This window comes from Myzus persicae, unplaced genomic scaffold (assembly GCF_001856785.1).
Source record: "Myzus persicae strain clone G006 unplaced genomic scaffold, MPER_G0061.0, whole genome shotgun sequence".
In the NCBI taxonomy this organism is placed as follows: domain Eukaryota; kingdom Metazoa; phylum Arthropoda; class Insecta; order Hemiptera; family Aphididae; genus Myzus; species Myzus persicae.
In genome coordinates this window covers 1-15,927 of record NW_019102823.1, presented here as the reverse complement: position 1 = coordinate 15,927, position 15,927 = coordinate 1, and the positions used below count along the sequence as shown (strand labels likewise).

The 15,927-nt window shown below is 36.6% G+C and overlaps 1 protein-coding gene across 1 annotated transcript in view; it reads left to right on the top strand.

The window, feature by feature from the left end:
- LOC111033180 (LIM domain transcription factor LMO4.2-like) overlaps positions 1-15,913 on the top strand; it is a 97,242-nt gene extending 81,329 nt beyond the window's left edge. The window contains exons 4-6 of the mRNA XM_022313821.1: positions 12,267-12,537; positions 15,269-15,394; positions 15,692-15,913. Of these exons, the coding sequence (XP_022169513.1) occupies positions 12,267-12,537; positions 15,269-15,394; positions 15,692-15,881 (587 nt within the window). The 3' untranslated portion in view covers positions 15,882-15,913. The remainder of the gene's footprint in view (positions 1-12,266; positions 12,538-15,268; positions 15,395-15,691) is intronic.
- The last annotated feature ends 14 nt before the right edge of the window (positions 15,914-15,927 follow it).

Genomic DNA, 15,927 nt, shown 5'->3' with positions numbered 1-15,927 from the left:
TTTTAATAATAATAATAATAATATATTGAGAAAAAAAATAGCTTTCCCCCGTTCGTGTTTTATTGAAAAAAATGTATAAATATATTTATAAATCCGTAAACCGAAGAATGTTCCTTCAATAATAAATTGTATACACTCGTTGGTCGAAAAACGCGCATCACGGTTCCCACGGAATATAAATTTGATACATATTAAATATAGACTTATAGTAAAGAAGCAGACTGCTTATGTGTACAGTTTAGACTATGTGTATAAGCTATATGAATGGAAAAAAGTTCTATTGGTTGGCTACCGATTGTACGTGGTATGTGTGCGTTTATAAAATACGTATACGTATATGTGACTAATGCATATTACGGTGTTCTCCGTTTCGGGGACGTATATAAAAGACCAAAGAAACATACATTTTGTGGTACTATTTTCCTTTCAACGAAAACAAAAAACAAAATAGAATGTCCGCGTGCTGTAATAGGGGGGCTATATTGTGCTACTATACCTATACAGGCGAGGTTTTATACATGACGATAATCGGATCTTCTGTTTATTTTAATGTTTCTGAACAATACCGCATTAGCATAAAAATATCACTCTTTGACGGGAACGATGAATGTTGAAACGCTAAACGTTATATCCGTTCAAAATTAATTGTTTTTTTTTCTCAATATATCTATAGGCAACACGTAAGAAGGTTGTGCATCATAATATGTAGGTGTACGTTTGATCTTTTAAGTCAATTTTTTTCTGTAAGTTCTTTTTATTTATGTTTCTCTTGTTGACGTTACGCGTAGAATTTTTATTTTTCATGCAAGTCTTATTATATCTCGACTGTCGTCGTCTCGCTAAAAAGTCGTATAGTTTGAAATAAATTGTGTCGTTACTCGTTAATCAAGTTCAAGTTTCGTAATAATTAAAAGCCCTCGTGATGAAATTTGTGCCATCACTCGCATCGTGTTTACGCTTAAATATGTACACGGTTGTTTGTATCGGAGTTCACGAAAGTATCTATTTCCATTGGTAATATTTGATTGTTTAAACAGAAATGAATACGTCAGGGAAAAATAGGATCGAAAACGATTAATGTGTTATGGGTTTTGATGTGTTTTCCGAAAGCACACAGTACATTTTATTCCGTTTATTAATATATATTAGAGCTACACCGGGAATCGAATAGTTTTCTCAAGTTAACCAAACAAACGACAGCCAAACCAATTGATATAGATATATGTATATATATTATATACTCCTCCGGGGTCTGCGTGAGTCGAACAATATTTGCTCGTCTTTCTTACATGCCACCCCGTTAATCATGTGCGCCCGTTTGTACATTTTCGCAAGTAAACGTTGATAAAGATGAAAAGATATTTGTTCAGGATTATTTGGATTGACGAAACGGTATATATTATATATATGTTTGCCCGTGGGGATGCGGTAACAACTTTTTTAATAGATCTATAACCACGATGACCTCGATCGCCGGGGGCGTCTTTTATTTGGTGGTTCTACGAAAATCCCAAATTTCTATGTAAAACTGAATAACCATTAACCACATAATATATAATATCGTTTTACAAAATGATCAAACGGACACGTGTACGAACATTCGACTACCAATATTGAGGTTGTGTAAGTATATTATTTGTTTTTAGTACACGTGCACTTGTGATTTAATACATCTCATAGCGATCCAGCTATTAATCCTTTATTTAAAATATTAGTTTAACAACAAAAAAAAAAGAAAACATTGCTGGAATATTTGCGTTTCGACACGTAGCCAACAATACTGCAGCGTCGATTCTGGGGGAATTTTCGAGGACGCGCGACCAATTCAATTTTCTATTCACAGAGCGATGCGCAGTCTGGTGGAAATAAATCGATCTCGCTAAGTTAATAATAATCCGGCAACAACACGCGTCCATTTTTATATACGACCGTAATGCTATTACGTTATTATGGCCTACGGGCGACGTTTAAATCGATGCGCGAGCATTAGAAGGCAATAAGCGGAATTGAACACAGTGTGCCACTCACTCGGACCCTTATATTATATAGATATATGGATCGAATTATCCTTAGGGAGATGTCCGTTTTCTTCAAACTTCTACTGTTTTCTTTGTGAGTTTTTTTTTTTTTTGAAAAATCGAGTTTTTAGAAAGCGGATGACACCCCGGGGAATCCCCCGTTGAATGGATTATAGGCAGGGCGAAGAAGGCCGGGCGTTCCTCCTTGCCCTAAACGGACAGCGTGCCCGGACACACCTTCCGAATGACAAATAACCTTATAACTGTCGGCCCACAAAACGTTTTTCCGTGTAAAAGCTGACTTCGGCTATTACCCTCGTAAGTCATAATGTTTTTGTTTCGTCCCGTGTTGTGGCGGAGTTCGATCACATGAATGTATGTATATATGTGTTTGGTATACGCCCGTTACAGTACACGGCGGTGACTCTAGGGGACAAAGAATATAGCACCTATATGACGAGAGACAGTGTCCAGAAAAACGTTAGACCCCGAGGAATTTAGAAACTATATTGTTGTTTTTTGACAAACAGCCAACTCAACTTCGCCAAACGTTGTGTAATATCGACCAATCATTGTCAACCTATACTCACAGCATTTCATTGTCTAAGACACAAACCCGATTGTGGACCTCGAAGTGGGTATAGTTCGAATAGTTTGGATCTAATATAACATCGAAGTACACTTTTTTTGAGTGCAATGCACTTTACCTCATTGTGACGCATTATTAAGACGTATTTATAAATCGATCGCTATCGTCGAAGAATGTAAATGTAATATTATAATTTATTAATTTTAATTATAATCCATGTCATCGAACAATCGGAGAGTTAAACCTTTTTATCAATATATTACATTAGTGTATGTAGCTGATTTGTACACAAAAACTTTATAATTAATTGCTACGCTTGCAAAGCATTGGCTTAATAATGCTCCTTGATAACATTAACCTGTAATAATAGTAATAAATTCAGATTAACGTTAATTAAATGTATCTAATTTTATATGCAACGTGAACAAAATAAACTTAGTACGCTGTAAAATTAATAATCTTTCATTAAACTCGCACATTTACGACGGCTGTATTGGAAGGTATTTTCTAATGACTTTTGCAGCCAAAGTGTATAATATTATAATAATTATTATATATTATATTGTCTTAAACTTATGTTTCGACTCGGTATTAAACATCGGAATTAATTCAAGCTACGTAACATATATCTGAGAATCGTATTTAAGTAATAACCATTGCCCCCCCCCCCCCATGGTACAGCGCACACCCCGGAATTTCGAAAGACATAAAAATAATAATTTATCTATAAATTATATCACTGAAAAAATAAAAATTTGAATCCAGCCATAAACTTAAAAGATTAAACACAGCTAACTGTTACAAACAACATACATTTCATACAAAACGAGGAAAAGTAGCCCCGCGTACTGCCTCACTCGCTGCCGTTTAACTATGTACAGACCAAAATCGAAGTTAAAAACATATATTTATAGATTATAGACTATTATATAATATTATATAGGTATATCTGTGTATCTCGTATAGCCTTCGTAATTAATTTAGCTGCGACTAATTTTGCAAACGCTATAGGATATCATATTATTATTACCTACTATTATTATTATTATTATTATTATTATTATTATTTAGCATTGTGTTGTGCCATGTGTTTTGAAGACGCTAATTAACTCGTCCGAGAAAATTCATTAACGGACAAAAACGGCTCAGGCCTGTTTATTGTGGAATTAATTACTTGCATATTAAGCAACGGAGTTCTCCGAGTTTGTTTGATTGTTAGTCTGTGTGTGTGTGTGTGTGTGTGTGTGTGTGTGTGTGTGTGTCTCTCTCTCTCTCTCTCTCAACCATTCTCCTCGTCCCTTTCTCTGTCACTCGACTCCCTTATACAGCTCACGCGATCTCTCCCCCCACCCGCCGCCGCCTCCTTATTTTCTCATCTGCGTCAGAACCGAGTTTCGATTAATAGTTTAATTACGTGTTCCATTTGTTCGTGGCTCCGTTGTTTTACGATGGGCAACCCGCAATCGCACGCAGGTATTTATATACACGCAAGAGAAAAGGTAGCTGCAGCAGTGTGGCGTAGGTGGGTAGGCGAGACAAACCTCGTTGATTATAATATCGCCCGAGTCCGGCGAATATTGCTTGTTTACCGGCCGAAGGAAGGATAGACCGGGGTAAAGTACCCCTGTACCTACATTTATATCTATATAAGTCAAAATGCCATTCCCTTTCAAAGGCTCGTGCGCGCGCGCTCGTAATTATACGTGCAAAATATGTATACACGCGCGCGCGTGCGTGGATGCGTGTATGAGTTTAATGCAAACATTGTTAGCGCGAGTATATACGGTAGTACGGGGCGAGTGGCGGGCTAAAAAAATAACGAAATACAATTATAAAGGAAAATTTTAATGATGCGGGGGACTTAGGGAGCGTTTTATGTTGTGTGTAGTGTGTACACCACCCGTACATTATGTTTACTTATCTGTACAGCAGTGGCCGTGAGCAATTAAAGTTGGCAACCAATTAGGAGATATATGTGTTTGTTTTAAAACGAGTGTATAGCGGTGGTGGCTTTGACGGCGTAGCGAGGGGGGGGAGGGTCGAACGAAGGGATAGGCCACTGCAGACAACTATACTGCAAGCGGGGTCGGCGGGGGGTTTATTTAAATTATACATAGCAGCGCGCCCACGACCGCCCCCTTTAGTCGAAAAAGAGAAATTCAGGGAATACGTCGTCGCTGGTGGGTGGGCAGCGTGTGGGCAGGGGTGGGGACTCAAGTCTTTCTTAATGAGTTGCATCGTTAGCGGAACGCCCGAGCGCTTTTCGCGAGGGTTTTCGACGTCGTAACGGGAAACTGGAGGTTACTTTTCTCTGTTTAATCATTCGCCATAATTACACGGGACACCCTGTACATACGGTTTTGATGTTTTCGAGCAGCAGCAGCAGTATTTATGTGTGTTTGTGTGTGTGTGTGTGTGTGTGTGTGTGTGTGAAATAAAGGGGAGGGCCAACGTACCTCGGCGATAGGAGGACACTGGTTTAATTAAAACGGTGGTGGTGGGCACGCCACGTGTGCGTTTCGGCGGGGCCACACGCATTTCGCGAGTTGTCGGAATACGCCTCGCGATTAACCACCGCCTCACCGGCATAATATTATTATGTTATCTACAGCGATGTACAAATTTATATAGTGCTTAGTGTTATCCTCCACTCGCTGCAGAGATCAGTCCAGGTGTTCTAGCCAATTATTGCAATGGATCGAGATTCGAGATTATAATATTGTATAAAAAAAACTCGACACGGACGTCTCATGACGAGCAATCTTTGTATAAAGTCCTCGTACTCTGATTTAACAGTTATCGCTAAAAAGAGTTGGAATAACACTTCAAAAACATCGTTTACCAAAAACTTGCTTTAGAATTTCGGTTGTTTTCTAATCACGTATGTATAAAGATTAAAGCAGAATATTATTGTAATCACGCATGATGTATGTTATTGTGTCGACGATAGGAATTTAATTAATTAAAACCATGTGGTATCAGTGACGCACCCAAGAGGGAGAGGCTGAGGGGACTTAAGCCCCCCTGTATTGGCCGTGTTATGGTACAAATCGTACATCATAAAAGGCAAAGTACAAAAATCCATGATACTTCTGAAAATGGATTTGAAGAAACATTTTAGGTATTATCAATTTTTTTGTATAGGTTATTACAGTTTCGGGATACCTATATAGTAATAACGACCTAGTATAAGGTAATAAAGGATACCAAATTCTCATTTAATTTGTCTAGCCTCAACCCTCTTCCCCGTTGAAAAATCCTGGATACGCCACTAATGTGTACCTATTAATAATTTCCAAACTATTTACATTAACGTAGAACGTACGTTCATGATACTAATTAGGTTAATTGGCGTTATAGTCGTAGGTATATAAAACGTATGTACTATGTAAATAAAATATACATAATATATATGAAGTAAGGAAACCCATCAGAGTTACTCGTGGAAAAGGGTGTATACGCGTGTAATGTAATTATTTCGTATTGAACCTCGGTCACGGTATATCTAATAAAATCAAAGACGGGTTGTAAAATATCGTGACTAGGTATATTTTTAAAACCGAGGAATGAATGAAATATTTAAATTAATTAGTGTATATTAATAAAGTAGTGCTCTTAAATCGAATTTGGGTAAGTGACGGCTGTCGGTGGTTGTTCGTTGGAGTGCACTTAATTTTTGAGAAACGTGTTCAAACCATGTTTCGTTTGACGATAGTGGATTCGTTCTTCTTTTGCCGTACTGTTCGATATCGTGTTTGAAATCTTATGGCTTGCACTCTAAAAAATCAGAGATTTCGAATTGTAAAAAAAATAAAATAAAACCAGATAAAAAATAGAACAGAGAGTATATACATTAAACGCAGAGTAATAAAAATCATTATGACGCGCGGCTAATTGTAAAATTATTTTGTACCGAAAACAAAAGCTCCGATTTTAATCCCGGCCATGTTAAACGTCAAAAACCCCTCCGCGAGGTGTTGGAGTGGCGTGAGGGGGTGGGATTTGTTATAATAAAAGGCTTATAATTAACGGACTCTCCGGGGCCCTTTGCCGTCGTTTTAATATAAGCCTGGCCAGTTGACCCGAGCGTCCCGTCTTCCCCTTCCTCCACCCGTTTAATTAAGGTGGCCCTCCAGCATATATATAAATACATAGTGGGGCAGTGGAAAGGGACGGCAGTTAAAGTTTTCTCGCGCCTTTTCCAATTTTCCATGTGACCCTCACCGGTCCCGTCCCGCCCGTCTGTATATTATATATATGTATATATACGCACGGTATAATAATAAGCCGAGAAAGTAATTTATTTCCACCTCGCCCTCCGCCACTACCACCACATGCACAATTCACCCCCCGAGCCTACCGTCACCGTCGTCGACACCCCTGCACCCCTCTTTTGTTATTCCTTTTGAGGACAACGATGGAAAAATTGCTTTTAATCCTGGTTCACCCTGCTCCGTCCGCTGTGATTACACCAAGCTTTAATAATAATAATAATAATAATAATAATATTATAGCGTTTTTTTTTTTTTTATTCGTTGTTCGTTGTTCACTGACTTCAGATTAAAATAGTTTAATATTAACGCGGTCGGTTTCTTCCTCCGACGGACCGCCGCCACACTCACACCATCGTGGTCAGATTATTACTTTTATTTTTATTATTATGTATTTAATATATAGATTTATGTACCGTAATATATAATTCTCGAAATAAATGTCGGTTATCAGCTCCTCATGTCCGCAGCGAGAGATTTTTTACCTTCTCCGTGGCTGTGGCGTGGTGCCGCCCAACTAGTATAATGTATATAATATAGAGTACAAAGTTTTGTAAGTTGGTCTGGAAACGTCAAGAGACTCCCGACAATGGAGAGGAAGTGGCTGAGGCTGCTGCGTTAAGTCTATTTTCCAGTTGTCCGGCAGTAATAGCGAATACGTGTAACCTGTCTATTGGGCAGGGAAAAAGATGGATTTATTCTCGACCGGCCCAAAACCTAAATGGAATCCGAATGTAAAACCTTTTTAGCATTGCTATTATAATTTAGTTGGGAGCTTTTATTTTTTTATTTTATTTTGTTTTTACTTCTGATGTAAATATATATACTATATATATATATATATATATGTTATATGTATACCTATTGTATATATGTATATTTTGGCTATCCTGTCTATTGGGACTTGTCCGTCTTCGTTTACGCAGGAAAAACAAATATAAAACACTCTCCATTATTCTACTGAACCAAAAAAATAGTGGTAAATAAAATATAAATAACAGAGTTGAAACCTTTTTTTTACGTCCAAAACTTTTCGATTAGCATAAAAAACGCATTAAAATTATTGGAATCGTCACAGTGTGAACAGAAAAAAAATCTCATACAGTCGATTATTTGATTTGTGCATTAACGGATTAAAATCAGAATATTATACTAATATATTTTTTATTATTATTAACGCAGTCTTGTAAAGAGAACCCTCAGGTCATATTATATGCAGAAATCATAATGCTTTAATACAATAATTGTTCATTAGCAATAGTTTTCATAAATATTAAATATGAAATAAATGTACTACGTATTTTTTGAAATTTGAATCAATAAAACCAATCATCAGGGCTGTTTTCCCCGTCGTCTTTTACATATGTATATTTTATGTAATATGTAATGAATCTTGGATACTTGTAAATGTATAATGTATTTGAATTATTTCTTGTGTTTTTTAATTTTTATGATCGTTTAAAAAATGCATTTATATTTCGTAAAATGTCGTTACATTTAAAATGTCTGCTCATGGAAAATCATATTGTTGTATTTGCATAATTTAAATGCTTATTAAAACGTTTGTATATATGGTTAATTTAAAACCGGTGTGCTTAATTAAAACTTTTAAGCTTATTCGAGTATAAAAAATAAATATGATATTATTTTCCTTCTTCGCGTCGTTCTCGCTAATATAACGGATTGATTAAATTGTTTTTGTTTTGTACACATAAATTAGGATGTAAATTAAAAAGTGTCTTAAAATTAAGTTTATTCCGTTACCTAAACATAAATTATTTATCTTTCAATATACCTTTGAAGTGTAAAGGTATTGTATACGGCTTAAAGCGAGTTTAGGGTTTATTTGGAAAGTTATACTCTGTTACTTATATCGAACTCTGTTCAAAGTATTACTAACAAATATTGTGAACAGTTATAAAATAATTATTTGACGCGATTAGAGCGTATGATGAATTAAATCGTTTCCGTCGTGATTTCATAATAATAACGATAATAACCGTGTGAGATGAAAAAAATTTGACGACCGCATAGTTTTTTACCGTACCAGAATCAGAAAAACACAAATAACCACATTAAATATATATGTATAAGGAAGGATAGAAAGGGACAAGCAACAAAAAAATGATATACGACGTGTTCGTAAAATGTTTGTTTAATTTTAAAACTTTACCATATCACAGATGCCACATCAAAACGTCGGAGAGAGGTGTCTCGACGCGCCCGGTGATGGTGAAATGAAAAAAGTTCTAAGCGCGTTTTATTATTGTATACGTTCTCTTTTTGTACAAAATTAATTTTAATTTTAACAATTTCCGAGCGAAAAAAAATCATTAAAACCGCTTTAGTCTCTTCTCCTCCATGTCTCTACGTCCCTGTTACTCTTTATACCTCGCATGTTCACCGGCTGCTGGTGGTGGTGGTGATGGTGGTAGTGGTGGCAGTGGCGGTGGTGGGAGAAGTGAGAAGTGGTGTGCAGGGGCTTCATTTTATTTTTCTGTTAACCTTTCTTTTTAACCGTACTAATTAAATCGGCGGTAGCAGTGACGGTGGGAGAGAAAAAAAGAGAAATAATTAAAGTATATAATTTCCTTCTCTCCCCGGGCTCTCTCGGATTATTAAAAAAAAAAAACCGACAAAGAATAATACGGTTTAGAAAATGTTTTTCCACGTTTTACCCCTTCGGATCCCAACCCTGCGAGACAAGTGAGGGGGATGAAAAAAAGAAATAAAGAAAGGTAATTAGTTAAAAACTAAGATTAATTACGTCCACGTCGTGACATTCGTTTGCTGCTGCGGGAGCAACGCGACTACGGAATCCATTTCGTACCCGGATTGTCCGGCTCCTAAGGGCAGTATAAAACCCCTCGGAAGCTTAATGGAAAGCCACTATTACGAGCAGGACAGAAATCCTTTTTCTTTTTAACATAATTATATTATTTTTATTTATTTATTTTAAACGAAGAAAGGGGAGGAAAAATCGCACCGAGACTTATTTTGAAAGAGATATCTCGATCAAAGTGCAATAAAAAGCGATTCCATTAACTATATATATAGATATATGCGCTTTCCGTGGCCAGCGAGATTTTATTATTGGAGGAATCCACCGCGGTAAGTGGATTATTATGTTGCCGGCATCAAAATGCCACACGCTCATAATACGAAAAGACCTTGTAATATTTTAGAATAAATAAATAAAATTAATTTTTTTTCTTTTTTACATTTTAAAATGCTTTTAGAGACGTCTTATCGATTGATCAAAGTTTTTTCATTTTATTTAATTCAATTTTTTTTTTACCGATTCAGCTTACACTCTTTGCTTTCCCTACGAGGAGACCCACTCACTTAAGTGGTCGTACATTCTTCCCGCCGTTTGAATGCATTTTGTATGCTTTTTATGATGCTTTATGACAATCGTCGAATAACCTAATACACGGATGAAATGCGTCACATTATTCAAAAGCGCATGGCATTTTTTTTCTTTTATTGTGATTGTATTATTCAAGTGTATTATAAATCATTTTCTTATACTTTACTGTATACCGGCCACCTAATATACTCGAACATGCTCTTATAGATGTACGCAGTAATAATATTACGTATGCTTGTAAGTTATCAAACACTTATTTAACAAAAATAATTATTTGTCATGTTTATTTTACTTGTTACGTACTTAAGTGATATTACTGCACTAATCGCATTGAAAATTATATAGTCAATACACGTTAACGTTATTACTACGTGTACATAATATTATTGTGCGTATAACGTACCCATGTGGGTACATTATACGCGTTGATGTAGACAATTTGTAATGAATATTATCGATATGTAATACAATTACTTTTTTTAGTATAAAAATAATGTATAATAACTAATAAGTATGTACTCCCCTCGACGTCGATTACACTTGAATAATATTACCACGTTGATCGGATCTAAAATTACCCACACATAAGACGACTGTAGTTGTAAATAAATTCACTATTGTAAAATAATTTACCGGTAATTTGAATTTTTTTTCTGTAATCGATGAAACCGTGCCGCGGTATACTATGTATGTATGTATAGACGGCGAGTATGGGAGTGGGGAGAAAATGTGGGGAAAAGTCCATTGTAAAACAGCTTTAAGTATTGTCGTGTCTCGTAGGATGTAGTAGTAGTGAAGAAAGCGGAACTTTCATTAAGTCGATTTTGGGATTAAATTGATGGACGGTCGAATGGGTGGAGGGAAGTGGCGAGTAAAATTCATTAAAGTCTGGAGGATGATGTTCGTCGGGCGCGGGAATCGGATGGTATATATATATGTATATATCTATACAAATTAAATGAAATTTAAATGAAATAAGTTTAGAGCATCGTTTATGAGAAGTTTAAAATTAAGTTTGAAAAGACGGATGATGCATAATGTAATGGCGTGCAGCGTGTAAGAGAAGGTGGCGGTGGGTGAGCCGCTGTTTTACAAGCGCAGTTCATGGTATTAATTTTTATTAAAAAATAAAAATTAGCCGGCACGTAATTAAAGAGCCCAGACGAAACCTCTACATTGTGTACTTTAATTTGCAATATTTTGTTCGGCAAATTTCAAACAATGTAACTATACGCTACTTTGATATTGACAGGATATACCGTCGTTTTTTCCTCTTCATTAGTTACAACAACATCGCTGCAAAACAAATTTTCAATTGCAATTGTTTATTTTTCCTTTTTTATTTGTAAGCTAATCGTTTGGAATAAATGCAATTTTTTTATGTTTTACGTTACCATTATACAATTTATTATGCTTTGTGAAATACGGTTATTAAATTATAAAAAAAAAATAAATATAATTATAAATATTATTTGCTATAAAAACGTCAAGCAACACTTTAAATTAGTTAACATATTTTCGAAAACATAAACTACACGTGGCGATTAAATCGATCTTGCACCTATATATAAGAAATTCGTATTCCCATACGACATACATTATACTATTGGGTGAGTGAATTGAATAAGTTTAATCAATAAAAACCGTCATCAACAACAGTAATGAGATGTATACATTCCACTACTTACATAATTAGTTTTTACAAAAGTTTTGCAAACGGACTTAGTCTACCGCAATAATTCCCTGATAATTCCGTATCAATAATTTATTAATTAAAACAACTGTATACCCGACTTAAAAATTATTATTTTTCTATCTACAAGAACAATAATTTGACGTATTTTTTCAAACTCCGCCGGACGCTTTGGTTCTATATATAAACCTATTTACTGCCTCTTTATAATATTATGATATAATGATATTCGCTTGGTTAGCGTATTATTGTTAGTGTTTAATACTTCTTAAGCCGTATGATTTTACAAAGATTTTAACACTATCTTTCCCGTTGTCCTTTATAGAACATCAACAAACAAACGGCGGCGTGGTGACCAACGGCGGTACAGTGACCGCGACCACGTTAACGGGTCTGAACGGCAGCACGGCGATGATAGCCAGGGAGTGCGCCAACTGCGGCAAACGCATAACCGAACGGTTCCTGCTCAAGGCTTTGGACCTGTTCTGGCACGAGGACTGTCTGAAATGCGGCTGCTGCGATTGTCGGCTGGGCGAAGTCGGATCCACGTTGTACACCAAAGCCAACCTGATACTTTGCAAAAGAGACTACCTCAGGTAAGGAAACCGATGGCCTCAGTCATTTGTCAATCAATTATGGGTTGTGAAATTTAAACAGACCCGACTCGAGCTGGCACACATAGTCGTCCGAATCTGAGTTATTAAATAATTGGAAGAGACTCGCGCGCGATCCCGATGCGTATAGGTGATCCCCGCCGGTTTTGCGACTCGAAATTGTTTTCCTTCTGATATTAATTCCTTTCGATGGGTATCGGGTCGTTCTGCAGCAAAGCGTTGTGAATTATTTTCGGGGCTGATTAATCAGGAATTTCCGTAAACGACTGTAAATGAAAAATGTAATGTCTTGTCCCTGTCCACGATGTATACATTATTATACAAACGGACAGGGGTATATTATTATACTTACTATATGTATATACTATAAAAGCTTTACGGTGCAGCAACGTAGTCGTATTGTTGTGTCGTTGTTTTTCTGTATATACGTATACGGTGGGTAGGGTAAATGGTGAAATGGGAGGACCAGGAGATGACGACGTTGGTGAAGGGAAAGGGTTTAATTAGCGCGAATGCCGAATTATCAGCAATGGAAATAAAATAAAAATAAGTCTAGAGGATCGCGTCGAATGGGCGCCGAGTGCGTGGGAGGAGAGACACCTATTCCGGATTCAATTAAATCCGTTTATGAAAGTGATCGCAGAGAGTGGAAATTACGATGGTGGGGGGAGAGGGGGAATTTTCTCTCTCACACACTCGCTCACTCACTGTCTCTCTCTCCATAGCCCGTCGGCGGCTGTTGAATTTAATTAAAACCGTATGTCGGCCAAAACGCCGCTGCTTGGCCCGGCACAAAAGTCAACTCTCTGCCGCTGACGGAAAACACAATCTGCACGTATATATAAGCACACACACACACACACACATATTAACCAGTCAAGTTAATATATATATATATATATATATATTTAGAAATGGGGCAGGCTGACTGTTTTACTATTATTATACATACATACTACTACCCCTTTAACTATACTCGCACACACAGATGCCTGATACGCACCCCTCGGCGTGTGGACGAGACTTCGTCATTCGGCAAACTTTTCTCTCTAATGAATGGACACGGACAATGTGTCGTCGTCGTCGCGTTTGGGCGACCGAATTAATTTGATGAACGAATATCACGTGACCGTCCCTCACGACAAGAGTATAATAATAAGACCTCCCGAATAAAACCTTCCGGAGATTGATTCATTTTTCTATTATTCATACTATTATAGGATGTTATTCGTCATATAATTTTTTTATCGTTTGATAATCAAATGTTAATACGGTGTAATTTTATCATTTTTATCAACACATAATACTATAACAGTCAACAGGAAACGCGAACAATCGTCGAAATTATTTATATTTTTTATTTATTTATGCGCCCGTATACATGCATATAATTACAAATTAGAATTTTCTATTGTCGAACGTGCATAATAATGAGCAAAAACGTGTAGTATGCAATGTAATATGCATTGTTCTAGCTGTTCTTTTAACATCGAAATACAATTTCTGTTTCTTTTTTTGTTGTTATTGAAAAAATAAGGTTAGGAATAATGTGATAAATTAGGTTATTGATTTTTTTTTTTACATTTTCTTCGTTTCGATATCATTTACGCTCCGTATTATAACGTGTAATGTATTATAGCTGTAGAAGCTGTTGATTTGTTATTTGCTCGGACCGGTTCAGAAATAGACTTATTTTTAAAATGTGGTATTAATGTATTGTGTGTTAAATAACGCCAAAAGACACAAAATAGACACATTTTGCTCCGAGGAACTAAAAATCTGCAGAAATTATAAACCAATTATAAGCCCTCCGTCTTTGAAATGAAGAAACTCTTAAATCGACTCAGCAGTTGAAAAAAATTTGTTTTAAAGTAGAACCAATGCAACAACAACGACGACGACGCGATATTATACTGGTACTATTTATATTATATATACAGAATATGTTTTATGTACATTATATATTTGTGCATATTATATCTGATTATCTGTGTATAGATTATAACGAGATAATACTCGCCAGAGGCGTCGACGCACGCGGTCGGTCATGCTCGTGTTTATCAAAATCAAAAACGCATCTCGTTTTGGCGTCCCGTAGATTAGGTATAACGCGAACATCTGTTGTGCAAAGTGTTCTCGTATACCTATATAACGTACCATATAGATGTATAGTGCATATTATATTATAGTAGTGTATTATAGGACTGTATAAAATATTATACTGTTATTAAAATATTCTGTGCCGGGCCAGAAAGAAGGTGTACCAGTACACACACAAACACGCGTTACGCTCGCGTCTAATAATTAAACGTCAAAAATCCATTAAATCGGTTTATCAGTGTTATAACTTATGATGTACCTACATACTATTATGGGTACCTCGTACCTACACGCATAATATATTATAATATGGACGCCGAGAAAACCAACGGTTATATTTATATATATATACACAATATAGCCGATATTATAATTATTATTATATTATTCGAACAAAATTTTATCCTAAATTTATATACCCATCCCGTTTTCTCGCACTCACCCCCGACCAGCCACACCGGGGTTTTGAACAACGGACACACACACTCGCGTAGGTATTAAAGAGTCTCCAAGAGTGTGTGCGTTTTATTTTACACGGACAAAACCCGCCGCCGTCGCACTTAATCGCCGACACGATATTATAATATTCATGTAAGGCTAATGTAATTTTCAGGTTATTCGGAGCGACCGGCAATTGCGCGGCGTGCAACAAGGTAATACCGGCGTTCGAGATGGTGATGAGGGCCAAAAACAACGTCTACCACTTAGAGTGTTTCGCGTGTCAACAGTGTAATCATAGGTAAAAAAAAAAAAAAAAACACCTAACAATAATAAATTATAAATATACGTACGCGCGTCGTGTATAATGTACGTAATAATATATAATATTATCGCGTATATTATACACGATTTAAAATGTAAGCCGTGTACATATTGCGTTATTACATTATATGTGACACTCGCGGTTCTAACGCGTCTGCCCGCTCGTACATCGGGCGTGTCGAGACGATACGAAACGTTTTGCTGCACGTCATTAATTACGCGCACACTAAATATAATATATATTAGTAACGTTCACGTGGTCGTGTGTCTGCAGGTTTTGCGTGGGCGATCGTTTCTACCTGTGCGAGAACAAGATCCTGTGCGAATACGACTACGAGGAACGGCTGGTGTTCGCCAACATGGCCACGTACAACTCGTCCAGTCTGGCGCACATAAGAAGGCAAGTCAGTAGATTGCAGGTAGGACATTCGATGGGGCAGCCCTATACTCGCACCACACCGTAACACAATACACACACACACACACACACACACACACACACACACGCAC